Source organism: Morus notabilis, unplaced genomic scaffold, assembly GCF_000414095.1.
Source record: "Morus notabilis unplaced genomic scaffold, ASM41409v2 Scaffold206, whole genome shotgun sequence".
NCBI classification, from domain to species: Eukaryota; Viridiplantae; Streptophyta; class Magnoliopsida; order Rosales; family Moraceae; genus Morus; species Morus notabilis.
The window spans coordinates 532,950-552,833 of record NW_010365213.1 but is presented as its reverse complement, the minus strand read 5'-3'; the positions used below and the strand labels follow the sequence as shown (position 1 = coordinate 552,833).

General features: G+C 33.1%; 2 protein-coding genes across 2 annotated transcripts; one reads left to right on the top strand and one right to left on the bottom strand.

Annotated features, from left to right (window-relative positions):
- The first annotated feature begins 1,525 nt into the window (after positions 1-1,525).
- Positions 1,526-3,915, top strand: LOC112093447 (NDR1/HIN1-like protein 13). The gene is made up of 3 exons (XM_024171882.1): positions 1,526-2,383; positions 3,488-3,625; positions 3,829-3,915. Exons 1-3 carry the CDS (start codon positions 1,526-1,528, stop codon positions 3,913-3,915), a joined length of 1,083 nt encoding a protein of 360 aa, XP_024027650.1.
- A 6,548-nt stretch (positions 3,916-10,463) lies between these two features.
- On the bottom strand, positions 10,464-13,472 carry LOC21404409 (probable trehalose-phosphate phosphatase D). Its single transcript, XM_024171867.1, has 11 exons — positions 12,958-13,472; positions 12,699-12,839; positions 12,426-12,497; positions 12,240-12,332; positions 12,051-12,107; positions 11,843-11,944; positions 11,668-11,745; positions 11,433-11,502; positions 11,218-11,288; positions 10,971-11,063; positions 10,464-10,851 (listed from the first exon to the last, which is right to left on the bottom strand). The coding sequence occupies exons 1-11, from the start codon at positions 13,219-13,221 to the stop codon at positions 10,789-10,791; spliced, it is 1,104 nt and encodes a 367-aa protein (XP_024027635.1). The 5' UTR covers positions 13,222-13,472; the 3' UTR covers positions 10,464-10,788.
- Positions 13,473-19,884: the final 6,412 nt, after the last annotated feature.

The following is a 19,884-nucleotide window of genomic DNA, read 5'->3' as shown; positions in this document are numbered from 1 at the left end:
CAAAGGAAGGTTCACCTTCAAATTAGATTTGATACATGAATTTTCTTCATTTTCTTAGTCAACACAAGATTTTAATCTCAAAGATACCCAAATTACCCTCAAATTGGAAAAGTAACAATATAGGAGGAAAAAAAAAAACTAAAAGAATGAAGTTAAATAACTCTAAACTTATTTTAGAGTTTTATGTTTTTCATTTTCTTAGAGATTTTTTGTAAGGGTATCTTGGCGTCTAGATGTAAAAATTGGGTATTATTGAAAGAAGGTTTGGAATTTTACATTAAATCTATTCTGAAAGTATATATTTGATAAAAAAAATAATAATAATAAATAAATAAAAAAACCGCCAAGATAGGCATAATTTGTCTGAAAGTATATATTTGATAATAAAAAATAAAAAAAATCAGACTGATTTTGATGTTCTAGCCTGCAGAAATGTCAGCAATGAGGTTGAAGAAAGATCAACTTCTACATCATTGACTTACCACCAGAGCTCCAGATTTCATCTCCCTTCCATGTGTTAGAATATATCTTCGAGATTTTTGTTAAGAGATAGGCACAGAGTTAGCTCTGTTCAACGTCATTTGTTTCTTCTAACCATTGCTGGTTGTTTGTTAAGCATATTGTCGTTTTTTTAGCTTTAATTTCTCTTGTTATTTTGCATAATCAAACGCAGTTTTACACATGATTCTATCCCAATATACATTTTTTAAATTCCTCATTCGAAGTTTTAAAAAAGAAATATCTTTGTTTAAACCTTGCATTTAGCGATAGTCGAGGATGAAGATATATTCGTTAATAAACACCTCATAGGTGCCAAATTATCTGGTTTTCCATATGTTTTTGTTGGTAAATCTGGTTTAATTGAGATGTTGTGTTTTGAGAATTTATTCTCCACCACGGATTTGGCCTTCCGTAACTCTTGTTGTGTCACATTACATATACCATACGTACGTCAAATTTTTAGCAGAGTCCGTCAAACATGTATATGGTTTTTGGTAATGAGCACGATACTATATGAATTATCAAAAATAAAAAACGTTGAACTACATGAGATTAGGATAGAACTTATAATGAGGTACAAATGTGAGAGTCGAATTAAAAAAATACGTATAACACTTAAAAAAAAGAATTAAAAAAATGTCAGAGTCGAATTATTTTCTCACCACAAGATAAGGTAAACTCATGTCGTGATCAGTACCATTTTCATCTTTTTCGCGTGAATTTAGATGAACAAAACTGCCGTTTATTTAGGGCTAGTCAAATGAAATCCTTTTAGGGGACCAATTATGTGATTCTGTTGACCCTGTAAAATCGGCATAATTTGATGTTAAGTTCTTTTCCTTCTCTTTTTTTTTTTTTTATTTCCTACCGGAAAAAAAAAAAAAAAAAAAAAACCTTGCTCTAATCAAACTAATTTCTATCTTATTCAAACCTTATTCCAATCGGCAAATGATTATCATAGACGCACTCAAACCCCATCCTCCTCATATTATTTCCATGCAACCCACCATCACTCCATCTCCCAATGGCGGAGCGGGTCCCACCTCCCGCCGATCATGAACATGAAAACGACACACTCGATCGTGAACCCAATGGTATTTACAATGGCGAAAACGACAAGTATTTCTCCCAATTCCCAAAATCCGAAACTACTACTACCAACTCTAATTGCTTTGGCCGCGTCCACGCCACTTACGTCGTCCAAGTCCCCAAGGACCAAATCTACCGAGTCCCTCCCCCCGAGAACGCCGCCATCGCCGAACGACGTCATAACCCCACCAAAAACGACAACAAGAAAATCAAGCCCTGCACCTCTCGCTGCTGCTGCGTCCTCCTCTTCGCCACCGTCATCGTCCTAGCTCTTGGCCTCAGCGCAAGCGTTCTCTCCGCCTATTTTAAGCCCCGGAACCCCAACTTCTACGTCGAACGCGTCGACGTAGCTTTCAACAACACTCTGCATGATCCTCACCACTCGCGCGATTCGCGAGCTTGCAACGTCACGTTGAGATCCGAGAACACGAACGCAAAAGTCGACGTGTCGTACAGAGAAGGCGGAGTCGTTTCGCTTTGGTTTAGGGAACGGGAAATCGGTGTTGGGGAATTCCCGGAGTTTTATAACGCGCGTGCGAATTCGACGGTGTTTGATGTGGCGCTTCGTGGAAAGAATGCCGACGTCGTTGTTGATAGGTTGAGGAAGGAGATGGAGAAGAAGAAACAGAAAGGTCGCGTAAAATTGTCTCTGAAGATGGAGAACATCACGGCCAGAACAGATCAAGTGTGGACGTGGATTACTGGGATCGTGAAATTAGTTGCTGCATGCGACGTGACGGTGGATTCTTTGGCCGCATCAGGTTCTCGTGTTCTGTCTCAGGAATTTTTTTTGGTCTGTCTCAGGAATGCCGTACGACAAGCGAAGTGTAGCAAACGACATTAATAATGCAAAGGAAATAGTTTAGATCATCTGATCTGTGTTTATTTTAGCACAACGCTCCACAATTTCACATGATTTTCTGACCCGGGTTTGTGTAGTTTTTTTTTTATTTTTTTTATTGTTTTTTCTTCTTTCTCTTTAAAAATGTACACGTTTTGGTGCACATATATTAAACGTACATTGAAATGCATTCCGATCCGAGAATGAGCTATTCTTTTATTTACCTGTTTTGCAAATATGTGATTTATAAGAGGCCTGGTTATCTTGAACTTTTGTGTCGGTCTTTTCCAAAATTCCGATAGGTTCCAGTTAATTTTATTTTTATTTAGTGGATGAATTGTCAGTAATCTCTTGCGTAGTAATTTCTTAAGTAATTGTCAACTTCATATCATCATTCAAATTGCCATTTGCCAATTCTATTCTACCCGTACCAATTCCAAGGAGGAAACCAAGAGACAAAAACCAGATGCCCAAATAACGTTATGGGCAAAAGTCTAGATGCTGGGCCCTGTAGTGTTGGGCTGCTTGGTCGGTCAGTAGGAAAATTAGCATCACTAAAGATGGACATCCGGTAATATTTGGAACTACTAGGGGGGAAAAAAATCATACACATGACATATGTAGAGAATAACATAATTATGTATATAATGATTTATGCCTATAATGATTTTCACGTTTTTGTGAAAAGGAGGATCTTAGCAAATCATGGACTGAGCAGTGCATTTAACAACGTACCAAGTCATTAATGTTGAGTTTAGGAGGCAAAGATGAAAGGAATAATTGTCAACGAAGAGAAAATTTAGAAACCGACATTCTTAACTCGCGTAAGAACTGTACATTCCTCAAGATTAATGGGAAACACCTTTATATATCCTCTAGATGTCCCAATATTCTAAGAATCACCAAATTACCAGAATATACATAAATGTGTAATAATTATAATGAGGAGAAACTGTTAAGTTGTGGAGCCTAATTAATTAACCTAACGATTTATTGCCTTATGCAGAGGATTACATAAAGTCGTGGATCGACAGTGATATCTTGAAAGCGTGACAGGAGGAGTATGTGAAAAATGCGCTTAGTAGATTCAACATGGATGATGCCAAATTAATGAGTACTCCTTTAGCTAGTTACTTCAAACTATCAAAGGAAAAGTGGCTTATGACAAAGCAGGAGCAGGACTACATGGCCAAGGCACTTTGTCTCTGCTATTGAAAGCCTTATGTATGCCATGGTTTGTACTAGGCCGAACATAACACATGCCGTGGGAGTAGTTATGAGCAGATTTAAGAGCAATCTTAGCAAACAACACTGAGAAGCAATGAGGTGGTTCTCATATATTTGAGGCACTACAAATTCAGCCTGTGTTTCATGAGAATGCCAACTTGGGTTTATAGGGCTATGTAGATGCTGACATGGCTGGTGATATTGATGGCAGAAGACAGTTGCTCTCTCCACTATTGAGGCAGAGTAGCATTGATTGAAGTTAGCAAAGAGATGTTGTGGTTGCAGTCATTCTTAGAAGAACAGGGTCACAAGTACGGGAAGAGGGTATTGCATTGTGACAATAAGAGCGTTATTCACCTAGTAAAAAATCTTGTGTATAATACTAGGACAAAGCATATACAGGTTTGGTATCATTTCATAAGATCAACTTTGGAGCCGTTGCAGGGATGAGCTATTGATGGTGAATTAGTCTCAAAGTTGGAGATTGTTAAGTTGTAAAGCCTAATTAATTGCCTTAACGATTTATTGCCTTACACAGAGGATTGAGGGGAAAATTTTATTAAGGGTAGTCTAGGAATTTCATACTTGTAACTTCTTCTTTATTATAGCAGAAAAACTACATCGGCTAAAAGATGACGCCGTCTCAATTAAGGAGAATATAAATTTTGTGTGTTAATTTCGCTTGATTTCTTTTATTACGATTTTTATTGCTATCGGTAATTAGTCTAATTCTTAACAGAAACCTCATTTAATCTCTTTTTAAATTTTTTCTTTCTGCTAAATAATTGAGAGAAACTTATATGTACATGTAACTAGAGCACCTGTAAAATACATGCACAGGATTAATGGGACAAAATCCGTTTCGAATAGATAAAACCCCTATTATTACATTCACATATCAAGTTGTACTATTATATAACTTGAAAATTGATTAATTAATTGCCTGGCTTGAGCTTTTTTATTTTTTTGAAAAAATTACAGTAAATAACATATTTTTAAAACTAAATTAAGTAAATAATAGATTTTAAAATTATTTAGAGTAAACAGCAGGTTAATTATACCGTGTAATTGTTTTATTTATTACTGAAAAAAATAATTTACGTGATAAAAATCTTTATTTACGTGAAAAAAAAATCTTTTTATCAATTGTAGAAAGAAAACTTATGAGAAAAAAAAATCTTTTTACTAGTCATAAATGAAACATTTACGTAGTAAATTGTTATTTGCTTCCAATAGTTTATTAAAATCTACTATTTCTATTATTTAGTTTTATAAATATGTTATTATTCTCCTTTTTTTTCCCAACTGCAAATCTATCCATTATCATAAATATACATTCTAGACTTCTAGTGCTTTAGCTCCAGCAATGCCTTTTATTTAGACTCAGAGGATCATAATTAAAGAATCCAAAAGCACCCACAAATGACTGTTTGTAATGACTATGTTTATTGTTTAGCAAGTCTTTTAGTGCGAATATACATATATATATATATATATATACCAGGTTAAACATGGAGAAAGTGAAATAATATTCGTGCGAAGACACAATTTGCATTGCAAATTGCATTTGCTTAGTACTGCTAAATCCAACGTGATTTTGCTTTGGGTTGGAATAAATATAATTATATGGTCAAAAAGGGTAACCAAATTTAATGACAAATGGAACCAGCTGAACAACTCTCCATATTCTCTCTCTAGATATGTGTGTGTCCACGTGACAAACTAGCTACGCTCTCAGTGTTACCCATACCTACACCTGTGCACGTGCTCCACGTGACTAACAAATTCGAATGTTTGGGATAAGAGGAACTTATATGATCATCCAGAATATGACTTAATTAAAGAAAAAGGAAGGATTTTAAAAGTTCTAATCTCTGAAGTCACAAGAACAATAGAAGATGGAGAACAGTTATTTGCCCCTATCTCTGTGGATACATATATATATACACACACACACATGTATATAGGATATATAATAGTTCTGACCATAAGAAATAAGATTGGTTGTTTATCACAAGTGGTACTTCATTACATCATTAATTATGATGCCTCTCTTTCCTAGGATCCATACTTCAAAAACTTCTGCTTATATATAATACTCCAGACTTAAAATATCCAGGCTTGATCTTCAAGTTGGCTGTTGCCAGCCTATATAGCATTAGTTCTTTTTTTTTTTTTTTTTTTTTTTTTTTTTTTTTTTTTTTTTTTGGGGGGGGGGAACGAGGTTCTTTATTTATGACGATCATGATCAGATTGAGTTTGAACTGGTTCGCACTTCGTGTCTTGTTCTAGTCCATTCACAATCAACGTTGCAATATATGTATATACACGCGCGCGCGACTTTCCTAGGAAAATGTACGACTCATGCATGCAATTGGTTGACGCTTCCCTATATACAGGTACATGTCAGGTTCTCTAAATCTTTTCCACCAATAATGCAAAGTCCTGGTTACTGGTTAGGCCCAAAAAACAAACCAGCAAATCAACAACCATCAAAATAAGCATTAATGGTTCTCGTTGCAAGATCATGGCTATCACATGGGAAAATTTTTCAAATAATTATATGCTATAACTACGTTAAAACACATGACCATAGCGTACGTTGCTGACCAAAACAACGTAGAAATTAGAAAATGATATGATCGATCATTGCTTTCAAAGTCCTATAAATCCATATATACGAGTCAATGGAAATTTGACAACGCACCATCCAGCTCACCCTTCTATGAGTTGGGGACCATTACATCTTTAATTGCTAAAGCTGCAGTTGGAACAAACTAACTTGTAAACATGTAATTAAATTGTGGTACTGCTGAGAATCTCCATAACAAAAAAAGACATGTTGTTAGGGCTCAAAACAATCATATACATATACATATATATATATATATATAATATGCTTGATTGGGAGGAAAAGTTTCATAAACTTACAAAGAACTTTTCTTTTTATTGAGTATTGGGTGATGTTTTTATATATAAATAGGGACGTATTGGGGGCGGCATAAATTTCAATTAGTACGTGAATTGAACGGAGAGGCAATTACTTTTCCGACCCATAATATATGTGTATCATGGATGATCAGTTGAGTAAAAGCTGCCAAATTAGTGTGATACATTGAGGGTTTAGTTAGTTGGGCTCTCACTTCTTAGTGGTGGAACTACTCTTTGTAGAAGCATGGTGGACCTTTTTCCTCAAATAATTGGAGCCTTCTTGGGGGTTAGTTTATTTCTGTTTATGGTACCAATAATGGGTTTGAATAATCCTTTACACGCCTTGAAAGAGACAGGTTTTTTTTTTTTTGGTGGTGGTGGGTGTCCCTAACGAAAAACCCCCCATGTATGTCCTCTTCATATCACGGCACTTAAAGTGGATTCCAACTCCTCTTCAACCAATATTTATAGATTCCCGGCCTTCACCTAGTAGTGGGTTTCCCTTTCACCACCTAACACTTGAAAAATAAATCCATTAAATAGATCCATTAAAAAACAACTTTTAGATTCCTTTTATCCTTTTGATGTGGGCCCTCCCAGATCTAGGTGCCCAATGGGGTAGGTCTACATCTCTGTTCGTGAAAAATAACCTCCTAACTTCACTCATTGAAGGTCTTATTAGTATCTTGCAGAAATACTCTCAGTTGGATCTTATATATGTTTGTTTAATAATTAAGGGATATGGGGATCATCCATAGCCTAATAGCCTTTTAATTATGCGCAGTTTTGGCTCTTTAATACGCTTTAGCCGTTTAAAGTGCCAATTATAGATAATTAAATATGTGTCTCCAGATTGATCTACTTGTGCCCTATATTAGTGCCAGCTCTCACACAAGCTTATTATTTAATTTAGCTCGCGTGCTAATGCTCCTTTTCATTTTCTTTTCTATTAATGTCCGAGAATAGGGGTGAAGGGAGGATGTGTGGTGTATATGTGTGTACGTAAGGAAGGAACAAAATAATCGGACTTCGAAATCCACCATAAAATATCGCAGAAATACGCCTACATATATACAATCAAATGTTGGCAATTCACATGTACACAAGCCAAAAAAAAAAAAAAAAAAAAAAAAAAAGAAAAAGGGCTGGCTTCAAATATTGCATCAAATTAATATCAAATTACAAATGCGTCTGTGTGCATGTATTCCGTAGATAGGTTTGATCAACATTGGATCATAGCACTCGTAAAGACAAAGGGTTTTCTAAGATAACAAGTTTATACATATGTTCTGAATGATAGCTATGTCTATGAAAGCCCTATCAAAAATCGGAAAACTTTCCATTCATGACAAAATCATACAGCAACAATAATATACAATAAGGCTTTATTTTTCATAACGAATATATGAGCGCCTTGGTAGAAGAAAAGTTGACAAGACTTTAGCCTACCATTCTGACCAATTCTTATCACTGCCAAATTATTGGTTTCAAAATCCTTGCCGCTAGTACAATAAAAGAAATTGGTGACTAAAGAGACGAGTACTAACTAAAACGGAAAGAGCCATTATTGTAAGGAAAATGAAAAGGCGCCCTCAAACTCCAATAATTTCTCGCATGTATTCTGCATGCAGTAATGATGTATCATCATCATCATCATTGATTAATCCAACTCAGAAATTTCAAGGACAAAAATAAATAAATAAATAAATAAAATAAATCCAACTCAGAAATGTACGTTTTGTACTAGAAATTTCCATTTTAAATGAACGTACGATGGCCTGAGCGCGGTATGTGCTAAGTATCAATTATCATACATAGGATTTTCGTCCTTTGACCCAAGATAAGTTCGATGCATACGAACATACAAGTGATCATGAAAGCCTCGTATACTCAGTACTATATATTGACGAATTGCATTGGATATACACATCTTATTATGCTTCAATCCTACTTCAAATTATTCTGTCAATTATTTAAGTTCAACAAGTGATCTACGGTGCCACTGAATATAGATACAGGCATTCCTCTATTTAGTTACCCATTTAATATTCTTTTTTGCACCACAACTGTAGATAAATAGATAGAAATACGAATTTTTACTCTTCTCACTCACTGGCTATCCTTTTTGTATTTATCCTAAACTTAACTGCATAAAATGGGAACTTAATATTAAAATTACTTAAAGCAATTAAATGAGATGTCATATGTTAATTAGATAAATAACATGCAAGGAAACAGTTATACGATCTTCATAGACATTGTGCATCATTAATAATATATATGTTAAACGAGGTGTCAAAATTTAATCGGGTCAGAGATAATAAGATAGGAAAATGAGACATAGATTTAAACTCTATAAATGTAGGTGTCATCAATTTACAATAATACATATATATTTATATATGTGTGTGTGTGAATATATGGATATATACACACATATATTTTAAGCAGAAATTGTAGACTCATGATCATAGAGTAGGGATTCTTTAGTACCTAATGAGGTTGAACCTAGCTAATTAAAGTAGAGATCAAATGGCATGTATTAAAATGTTCCACGAGAACCACGGTGTGAGACTGTGAATTATTCTTCACATTTAATTACAGCAAGTTGGTTGAAAATTAACAAGTAATGAAGGGAGAGGATGACTTTGGGGAGCTTGAGAGAGAAGTGCGTGGATGCACTCGGTTCAAGAATCTCATTGTGTTGTCACCTGACTGCTCCCACGTTATAATTGATTCAATACCAAAGAGATAGACATTATATATGATCATACAACATATTATAATAATATATACAATACAAAAAGTGTAACCTTATTAAAGCACTGCTTCCCATACTGCATATTCATCAACGATTGGTGAATGAACTTAATAATATTTGACAGGCAATATATTTGCATGAAACCTTGGTCCTCTCTCAAAGAAATATGCACGACGATATTAATAAATAAATCTCAAGATTTCTTGGATACCCCACGTCGTGCCAATTACTTAACTGTAAGTCACTTTACTCAAGAACAAATGTATTAGATTACGTATATTATTATTATTATTAAAATTGGAGAAAAACATTCTCAGTACTACCCAGTTCTTTTGTGGGATGTTATGGATAATCCCATGTTGTTTCTAAAGCTATCACTGGAATTAAATGATGAATATATGTACGAACCACGACTCTCAAAGTCTAATTATAATTATTACAGCAGGCACCTATATACTTATATATATATATATTTGTATATTTATGTGTATCAATATAGCGCCTCTATATCCCTCGATCAGATACTGGCACGTTTCGACCACATCGCAACTTATGATGTAAAGGTGGCCTTATTGTACTTTTGTTATTTATTTTTACTTTGTTGATGAAAAGTGTTCCCTCAAGAATTGGAATAAACTAAAGGGAGGATTTGTGCCGGCAATAAAGTTTTCAAAAAAAAATGAGAACAGAATACAAACGTAGAAGAATTAGACTATGAATTCAACTTGGATTTTTCTATTTGGCAAAGTGCTGTTAATTAATTAAAGATGATTCCCCCTTTTATGTGTTTTTACCCTGAAACAGACTAATAATGGCCACATTACAAACTGAATTAGTTAGTAGCTCGCCACTCAATATTTCCAGTCTCCGGTGAACCAACACGTCTCACAAAAGTTAACGATATTGGACATTATTGATAATTAACCAATAAGTAAAGAAATAAAAATGTCCTGAAAAAAAAAAATTGCCTCACTTTAACGCGAAAACGTCGTACGTATTATTTAATTATCAGTTTGTGGAATCTCCCAACATTCATAATCAGTTTGTGGAATGTGAAAAAAAAAAAAAAAATTACTGATAGTATTATTGATTTGTTATTTTTGGTTGAGTATGTATGCAATTTAGATTATTAGTTGGTTTTGTTATAAATTGGTATTTCCGAATAGTACATGATTTTACAACGTACAGGAAAACGCTTAATTTGAGTTCGGACAATATTGGCCATGCAGGCACGTGAACAATTGAATAACATGAGAGAAGCTAGTCAAAGAGAAGAAATACTCGAACAATTTTCAAATTTTTTGGAATTGTCTCTCTCATGTAAAATCATTTATAATCACAACAAGATTAGAAACAATATTACACAACTTGGATACACCCTTGACAAAATTTTGGGGTGCACTTCACTTTCTTTGTGTCTCGTACATCCGATCTAAATTTAATATTCTCTCCGCATAGACAATCTTTTCCACTTCACCAACCTCCTCAAAAAGTTTTTAACCTACAAATTAATCAAAGTAATTCCCACAGTAATTAGTAACTAATTAAGATAATATATTAATTAATGAAGCAGGCATCATTGAGGCTTAAGTACAAATTAGGACTAGATAATATTCTTGCCTCGGATGGTTCTTGCAAAGAATAAGATGCACTCGTTTCCTTTGGAACTTTAGAAACAAGGATTCCAAATCCTTGTCCTCTCTCGCGCAGAACCTATAAAAAAAGATACCGTACATACATAATCTGTTACATATATATATATATATATATTAATACAAAGGATTTATAAGCAAAAGATTACTATATATGATATCGGCAAAAAGAGATATGGTATATATATGTATATATATAGATAAGGATCTAATACCTTGAACGCATCCTCATCGGTTCGATCATCTCCAATGTATACGGGCAACACTTCATTAGAATTGGCATATCCTGAAGAGGATTGATTGATATGATTGGTAATTAGAGATAAGTTTATAATTATTACTTCGTTAAGTTATTTTACGGTGTGCAATGATGATTAAAAAGGGAACCACCTTTTTAATCATGGAGAGAATAAATGAGTAAAATGCTTACCTAGTGATTCTAGTAAGAACTCGAGGGCTTTGCCCTTGTCCCATTTGATGGTTGGCCTTATCTCTAGTACCTATTCAAAGGCCAAAAATTTGTCAGGCACTTGGGAAATATGTGCAATATTATTTTATATATAACACCATACAAATAACTTTTCATGTTAAGATCTTTTTTTTTTTCTTTTTCTTTTCATTCTTTTTGGAACTTTTCATTAAACTGAAACATTTGTAGTCAGTACCTTCCTCCCTTGAGTCAATCTAAGTTTCGGATATTCATTGATCACCAATCTAACTTGCTCAGCCAAAGCAGCCCAACTCTGAAAAATAAATAAATAAATAAGTAAACTTTTATAAGGCAAACCAATAAAAGAAAAGATTTAGGGCAAAAAAAAAAAAAAAAATCTACAGTCTTGCCTTCTCGTCAACGCAACGGAAGTGTACGGATATACAGAACTTGTTGTGCTCCACCCTGGAGCCTGGGATGGATTTTGTCTTCTCCAACAAAATTTTGTACACCTATTATAGTGAGAGAAAAAAAAAATTAATCTTTCATGTACACCTAATTGTTATTATAAGTTCTTTGTGACATATACACGAGTTCAAGCTAGAAAATGAGACCAACCTCATCGACCATGGGCAGGAATTCCGTGGCCGGTTGACATAGGACTGACTCATTACCCTGAATAACAACAACAATATTCAACGTAGAAAGTTCAAAGTCAACAACACGAATTTTGGAAAGAAAAAAAAAACAAAAACAAAAAAATAAAATAAAATAAAATATGAGAAGAGAAGAAACTTAGAAGCTCACGTTTTTGTATTTGCTACATTTTGACGGACCCTTGATATCCATTCCATGGCTGCCTGCGTAGTAAAGCTCTGCTAATCTCACAAAGCTATAAACCTGAAAAATTTTATATATCTCAATCAGATTCAAGTAAATATGATATTAATGTAATAATCATGGCTAAAAATTAAAAAAATGCAAAAGTTTTACCTTGTCTCTGCATCTTCCGCTCACTATGGCGGTTGGGAAATATCTAGCAACTGCCCTCACAGCTTTTCTCATCTAATGAAAATCACTATGGCGGTTGGGAAAAAACTAGCAACACCTTTTTTTTCTAAAAAAAAAAAAAAAAAAAAAAAAAAAAAAAAAAAAAAAAAAAAAACTTGTTAAGTTAGTAGAACATTTTGTAGAGGAACTAATTTCATAAAAAATTGAACATGAACAGGACAAGCTTATAACTTATAAGAAGTAAAAGAAAAAGACCTCATTGGACATGTAAGCTCGATCAGGGTCTTCAACAATGGGAGAAAGAGTACCATCGTAGTCAAGAAACATCACAATCTGCTTTCCCTTCGAAGCATTTGTTATCTGCTCGAACATGCTCAACGCCGACGGGTGTCGAAGCTGTACTTTCCCAAAACAACAACAAACCAAAGAAAGAAAATAAAAAAAAACCGTCAATAGAGAAGCTTCTTGAGTAGTATAACAAAAAACATGAATATATGTATATATATTATATTACCGTCCAAGAGCTTTTTTCTTCGTCTTGGGAAATAAGATTAGAGGAAGTAATGGATTTGGTGGTACGCGGAGGAGAAGAAGCTCTCATGGAATCGACCCAGGCGCTGATCCTAGCTCCACCGCCGCCGGTTTCGAGTCTCTGAAGCTTGTTCCGAGAAATGGTGATACACCCGCCTGGCGCGGAAGAGAATAAGGACTGGTTCGCTACGGCCACGGCAATTGCCAAGCCTTTTGCGTCCGAAACAACCACATTCTGGTTTGTCATGTTGTTGTCTGGTGTATGTATGAACAGAGTGGTGATCAAGAGAAGAGGGGGGGAAAAAAAACAGAGTCGTGAAGAAGAAAACAGAGATGGCAAATATGTGCTTTGGTTGTATGGAGAGAGAGAGAGAGAGAGAGAAGTGGGTTGTTTGAGAGAAGGGAGGGGGTTTTATTTATATAACGAAAGGCCTTAAGAGAAAAAGGGGGAAAAAAAAGGGTTGAAAATCACACGCGCACTAAGTAAGGTCTCTCAGTCACAAGTCATGAGTCACACACAAACTGCAACTGGGTCGCCTTGTCAATTTATAACGGCGTTTCTCGGCACTAACAGACGAAACAACCAACCTTGTTTCTTTAGGCACCTGTACTTTTCGACTACAACGCTAAAGCAAAGCTTCAATTATTATACAAATTAATTTTCAACAAAAAAAATTATTATACAAATTAGAGGTTTGCAGTAAAATATGTCTATTAGTATTATAATTTGGAGGGACCCACTATTTTTACCCAAAAAAAAAAAGTGACTACTATGAAGCTAAATCAGGCAGCCACGTTAATGAAACAATGATTACTCTTCAGCTTGTTTTCCTCAAATTCAATCTACGTGTCCTTTGCGTCGTGAACTAAGAGTCCATTTAATTCGCTGATTTAAATTTTTAATTTAAATTAAGATATAATTTTATATTAAAATTTTTTATTATAGTAAAAAATTAAATGTGACTATTTTTTAAAATTTTTTACTATAACAAAACTCAAATTTTAAACTCAAATCGATAAAATAAACGAGACCTAAATTATAATCATTATTAAATATATAGTACATCAATTAAAATATCATATTTGTTATAAAATTTAATTGATGTGAGATGATATCATTGAATTACATAGAAGAAATAGAAAAGAGAGAGAGAGAGTGAGCCAAATCCGCATTCCTCTCCCTCCATCTCTGATCAATGGAACCCTAAAATATTCACACAAATATCATTTGGGAAGAAAATTTTATTCTAGTTGATTGATTCTCAAATTCACTTTTATGAATTTCTAATACTTTATTGAAAACCTAGATACATCTCATCAGTGTAACATGGTATATAGTGTATTATAATAAAATTTAAATTTTAAACTCGAATTGGTAAAATAAACAAGACTTAAATTATGATCATTATTAAATATATAGTACATCAATTAAAATATCATATTTGTTATAAAATTTAATTGATGTGAGATGATATCATTGAATTACATAAAAGAAATAGAAAAGAGAGAGAGAGAGAGAGAGAGAGTGAGCCAAATCCGCATTCCTCTCCCTCCATCTCTGATCAATGGAACCCTAAATATTCACACAAATATCATTTGGGAAGAAAATTTTATTCTAGTTGATTGATTCTCAAATTCACTTTTATGAATTTCTAATACTTTATTGAAAACCTAGATACATCTCATCAGTGTAACATGGTATATAGTGTACTATAATAAAATTTAAATTTTAAACTCGAATTGGTAAAATAAACGAGACTTAAATTATGATCATTATTAAATATATAGTACATCAATTAAAATATCATATTTGTTATAAAATTTAATTGATGTGAGATGATATCATTGAATTACATAAAAGAAATAGAAAAGAGAGAGAGAGAGAGAGAGAGTGAGCCAAATCCGCATTCCTCTCCCTCCATCTCTGATCAATGGAACCCTAAATATTCACACAAATATCATTTGGGAAGAAAATTTTATTCTAGTTGATTGATTCTCAAATTCACTTTTATGAATTTCTAATACTTTATTGAAAACCTAGATACATCTCATCAGTGTAACATGGTATATAGTGTACTAAATGAGAAGTATATTTTCGCTCTATCGTCATGCATGTATAAAAACTAAATGGAGGGGACTCAGCACGTGGCAAGAGTGACAAATTTTTTGTTGTGGCTATAGGAGAATAAGACCCTATTGATCTAGCGCCATCTAGGAGCCACTAATAAGATGAAATGAGGGCCATTTCAAGCAAGCGCACTCTCCCTCCATGTTATATTCTTTTCAACGATGAGGACATCAATGAATTGCCAACTGAATTTTTATTTTTTATTTTTTTTTTCCCTCTTGCAAACTTGTAATATCTTCGTTTTCTGTATCTGACGTATATTATTAGGCCAAACTTATATGATGTGCAATATGTGTTTATAATGCGACTCGTACTTAAGAACTACATTATGTAGGTACTACTTTTTGCTGTAAAGTTACTATTCAAATCGCACTAGCTGAGGCAGAGAAAAGCATGGACCAAAACTGCTTTTTGCATGTTTTTTGTGTTGCTATCATATAATGACTGCCGACTGTTACTTCAGAGTTAAAAGTTTAACGCAATAAAACCCACATTGACACGGATATTTGGATACAAATATCTTCCTTAATTAGTTCCTAATCATGAAACAAATATCATAGTACAATGTTCTATCATGTTAACAAGAAAGCGAGTGAAAGTGGGACCGTATTAATTATCATTTGTACACATTAAAATCCTTGTCCATATTCTTATGTAGTTAAAAGTGAATTTTCTAGGCAGTCAAGGGAACCACCCGAAGAGAGTTTCATTCAAACATCAAAAACAAGGAAAACAACATTTTTTTTTTTTTTTTTTTTCAGACTCTGGACATCCGAAAAGCAACTTATTACAGTTAAGCCAAACACATGAACCAATAATTGCACATAGCCTTGAGACCGCCCCTTGTAAAGGGCCACTAAAACCAGCAGTTCCAAACCTAACCTACGTAGTTTGAACGAAAACCAGCAGCGTTTTGATTGTTTGCCTTGCTTCTTAAATTTTGTACGTGTATAAAGTCAACCTTTTTCTATATGGCATTTAGTGCTTTTTCCCAATATTTCATTTTGTCTACAACTCAATACGTCGAAACTTTACCTATTAGGTTTAGTATCTTAACCATATTTTGATTCCATACTCTTAACTTGACCACATAGACTTTCCATGTACATTTTAGCCTTTTTAATTAATAAATTAGAATGCGCATTATTGAATTTTAAGGCACATTAATAATATAAAAAAAAAAAGGCCGGTTTTAAACCTTATTCTAGCTAGAGCTTTGAAAGTTGGGGAGTACTAATGGAACTTTCCTCTTTCTTTCTGTCTATATGCCTATGATTATGCTTTCTTGGCTTTAGTTTAGAGACCGAGAAAGATTGTTGAATTTTCCCGACAATTACCGTGCATTTGTTTATTGCTTATTTTTCTTGGTAGTTGATAATTAATTTGCACGGTGGCTAGGTCGTTTAAGGTATAAAGGAGACCAAATTATGACAAAGGCTGATCAGTAATATTAAACAAAACTACATTATGTAGCCAACGTAAAGTCAATTATTGACCTGAAATCTCAAGGTCATGTGTCCTTTTTGCGTTTTTTTAGGGTCTTTGTGAGAAAAAGTAAGATGGTTCGCGGTAACTACGTCTTAGACTAATCAAATGCTTATTAATTAACTTCTTTTGCTCCCGTTCGTCTTCTTTTTCACATTGCTTTTGTTATATAATTATATATATGGAATCTTCTTTCTTTCTTTCTTTCTTTGTTTTGTTTTGTTTTGTTTTTTTTTTTGGTTTTTTGGGTTGTTCATACTTCTTTTATCTTTGTGCTAAATTGTTCCTCAAGTTTCTACAGTCAAAGCCGGAGAGATCGATTCCTTGAAGTTTTGAAGCTTTACCTCAACCCCACGTGGGGCAGAAGTTAAATTTTCAACATTCAAGTACCTAAAGTTTGCCAAAAAGACAGAGTTAGGCAAAGCTAATTAAAGAAATATTAGGGAGGGGAAATCTTTGAAACAAGGCCTTAGCTAGCTTATGAGAAAATGGAATAACTTTTTGATTAAGAAAGCTTCTTCAGCCCACTTTATTTTTGGAAAAATTTCTCTTCTCCAATATTGCATTTAGTTGTCTAATCCCACAAGAAACAGAATGGGTAAGAATCCTTCTCGTTCTTATAATGAGGTTCCATGAACTTGAAGGTTCTTTCAAGACTCGGCTACTTTGGAATCATTTACGACTATAGTAGAGTAATAGTTAACAGTCATAAATCGCCAAAGGAAAAACAAAAAAAAAATAATAATAATAATTTATGGCGGAAAAACCTAGCAAGGTTTCGTAAGGTCACGTTTGATTCTTCTACAAAAATTGCAAAAAGAGAGAGGAAAAAGATAAAATAATGAAAGATTCTATTGTTACACTCAAGAATAAGTTTCTTTAATAAAATAGGAATAGAATTTTTTTTTTTTTAAGAGAAATTTCGCACACCAAAATTTCCACGCGTGCGCCTAATCAAAAGTTAAAGTCAAGTTCATGATGTTTTGGCATTGTGTTATTTATGAGAAAAAAATAATGCCATTACCGCATCACATTTTCGCACAAAGTTGACATTGCCACGTGAGACAAAATAAAGTTTGGCGTGGTTAAAACATGAAGCAGAAGAAAATCTTATACAGCAAAATGACTAGATAGTTCATATGCAAGTTCCAATTTTTTTCCTTCAAAAAAAAATGTGGGGCAACCCCTCCCCTGTTAATAGCTAGGTAGTACGACAAATGGACCAATAATTCTATAGAACCAGAAAAACAAATTACGCTGCCGTTTTGATTCACTAGTTTGAATTTTATCGGTATAAACTTTTTTATTTTAATAGAAAAATTCAAACAGTGTAGTTTGAATTGTAGTTCGAATTGATATTTGGATGTACAGTTAAAATTTTAATTTGAATAGATAATAAAATTTGAATTTGTATTTAATAGGTGTGAAAAAATAGAGAGAGTGAGTACTTTTTTACTGTTTAAAAAAAATTTGAACGGTTAAACTTAAAGGGAAAGTTAAACTCTAAATTTGACAGTTTAACTCAGTAAAAATAAAAAATATAATTTGAAATGTATACTTATCAAACACGAGTTTAAATTATACTCCATGTTTAAATTGAGTTAAATTGAACTAAATTAATAAAATAAACGGAAGCCACATAAGATCATGGCCAATATTAATTAAAATTGCTATTTTCTTTCGCTCTTCGTCTATTTTCTTTTGTTATTAAATTTTGATATATATATATATATATATATATATAGTCCCGCATGTTGCAAGTCCTTTTCTTCTCCCTCTCATTTCCGAGTCACTTCATTTGTTTTTCCTCTTTTTTTTTCTGCCTGTTAAAATATATAATTGTTTCTACGTGTATTCTCACTTTTGTTTCTTTCTCCAACATGTTGCCTGGAAATTGAAAGTGGAATTGCAGAAATCGTTGGTTAGTGGCTAACAAGTGTAATAAGGTCCTTTATCAATACATACAAACATATGTTATATATATTATATATATTAATGTTTATTACTTCTGTATCCTAAATGACTAAATCGGTTTCTTCTTTCTGTTCTTTTGTTATAAAGCCTAACATACTTTGAAAACTTATCGTATTTCTACATGGTCGGTTCCTACTTCTTTTGTAAACTTCAAATATATATATATATATATATATATATATATATATATATATATTTGTTTTATCAGGGTACTTTTCTGTGGGCTTTTGGTAATCAAATCTCAATAACTTTTTTTTTTTCTCTCTAAACAAATTTCAACTCCTTTATACTATTCAAATAATTTTCCAACCATGACCACTAATTATCATTTGGAATGGCCATAAAATATTATATTATTTAGGATAGTTATTAGACGGGCATTTTGCTAAATATTATATATGGTAAATTTCAAATTAAAATGAAAAGTACGTGAAACTGACCTAACTTAAAACAAATTTAACTATTTAAAACAGAGCCTAGTTAGAGCACTTAATCATATATGTTTAAAGCTGACATAACCTAATAATTATCGTTTGTTGTGTCATAAATATTAAATTTTTTAAGAGCTTTTTTAGGGAAGAAAATTTATTGATAGTGCATGTTTTTAAATGTTAAATTTAGTCAAATTCACATCAAAATAAAAATGAAGCAAAGCTATCATAACCTAATGTAAATCTGGCCATTTAAAAATATTTTCCTACCCTCGCATATCAAGGAACAAGTTGAGGTGGTCATGAAATTACATAATTGTATGGGGTGTTTTAAATGTTTATGTAATTTAAGCAATGAAATGAATCCTTTTAAAATTTGAGTGGTATGTTAAACTATGATACATAGTTCACGCACATTTACAAAATTAACCCAATTATTTATGCACAAAGTTATAAACACATGAACCTTATTATGGTCAAAAGTTTATTCCGTGTCAAAATATACCTCTGGACGAAAAAATATTATGGTATCAAATATATGGATGTGGAAATTCTGGAGGCCCTCCCAGGGACTTTTTAGAGAGAATAAAGTGTTGATCGTGGACCAGAAAGATTGGATTGCAAAAGCAAAATCTCTTTCCTCATAAATTCAATGGAAAATTTCACCTGTTACCGTTCTTTATTTCAAATCATAATTTTATGGCTTCAATCTTCTAATCAGCAGTTTGGAAATGAAATCTTAAGGAGTAATAATACGAAAAAAGAAGAAGGTTCTTTAATTCTTGAGGCATAAAAGTACGTATCAATGAGTCAATGACCAATATATACCGAAAGTGGTTTGCATAAATATTCCTTATAGAATATTGGGTTTGGCTAATAAATTTGCACCTTT

Coding starts and splice junctions, on each gene's coding strand:
- LOC112093447 (XM_024171882.1), top strand. CDS start 1,526: ATGGCGGAGCGGGTCCCACCTCCCGCCGATCATGAACATGAAAACGAC. Junction 2,384..3,487: donor TGTCTCAGGAATTTTTTTTG/GTCTGTCTCAGG, acceptor AAAGCGTGACAG/GAGGAGTATGTGAAAAATGC. Junction 3,626..3,828: donor AGCAGGACTACATGGCCAAG/GCACTTTGTCTC, acceptor TTGGGTTTATAG/GGCTATGTAGATGCTGACAT.
- LOC21404409 (XM_024171867.1), bottom strand. CDS start 13,221: ATGACAAACCAGAATGTGGTTGTTTCGGACGCAAAAGGCTTGGCAATT. Junction 12,840..12,957: donor AAGAAAAAAGCTCTTGGACG/GTAATATAATAT, acceptor GGGAAAGTACAG/CTTCGACACCCGTCGGCGTT. Junction 11,064..11,217: donor CCGATGAGGATGCGTTCAAG/GTATTAGATCCT, acceptor CTTTTTTTATAG/GTTCTGCGCGAGAGAGGACA.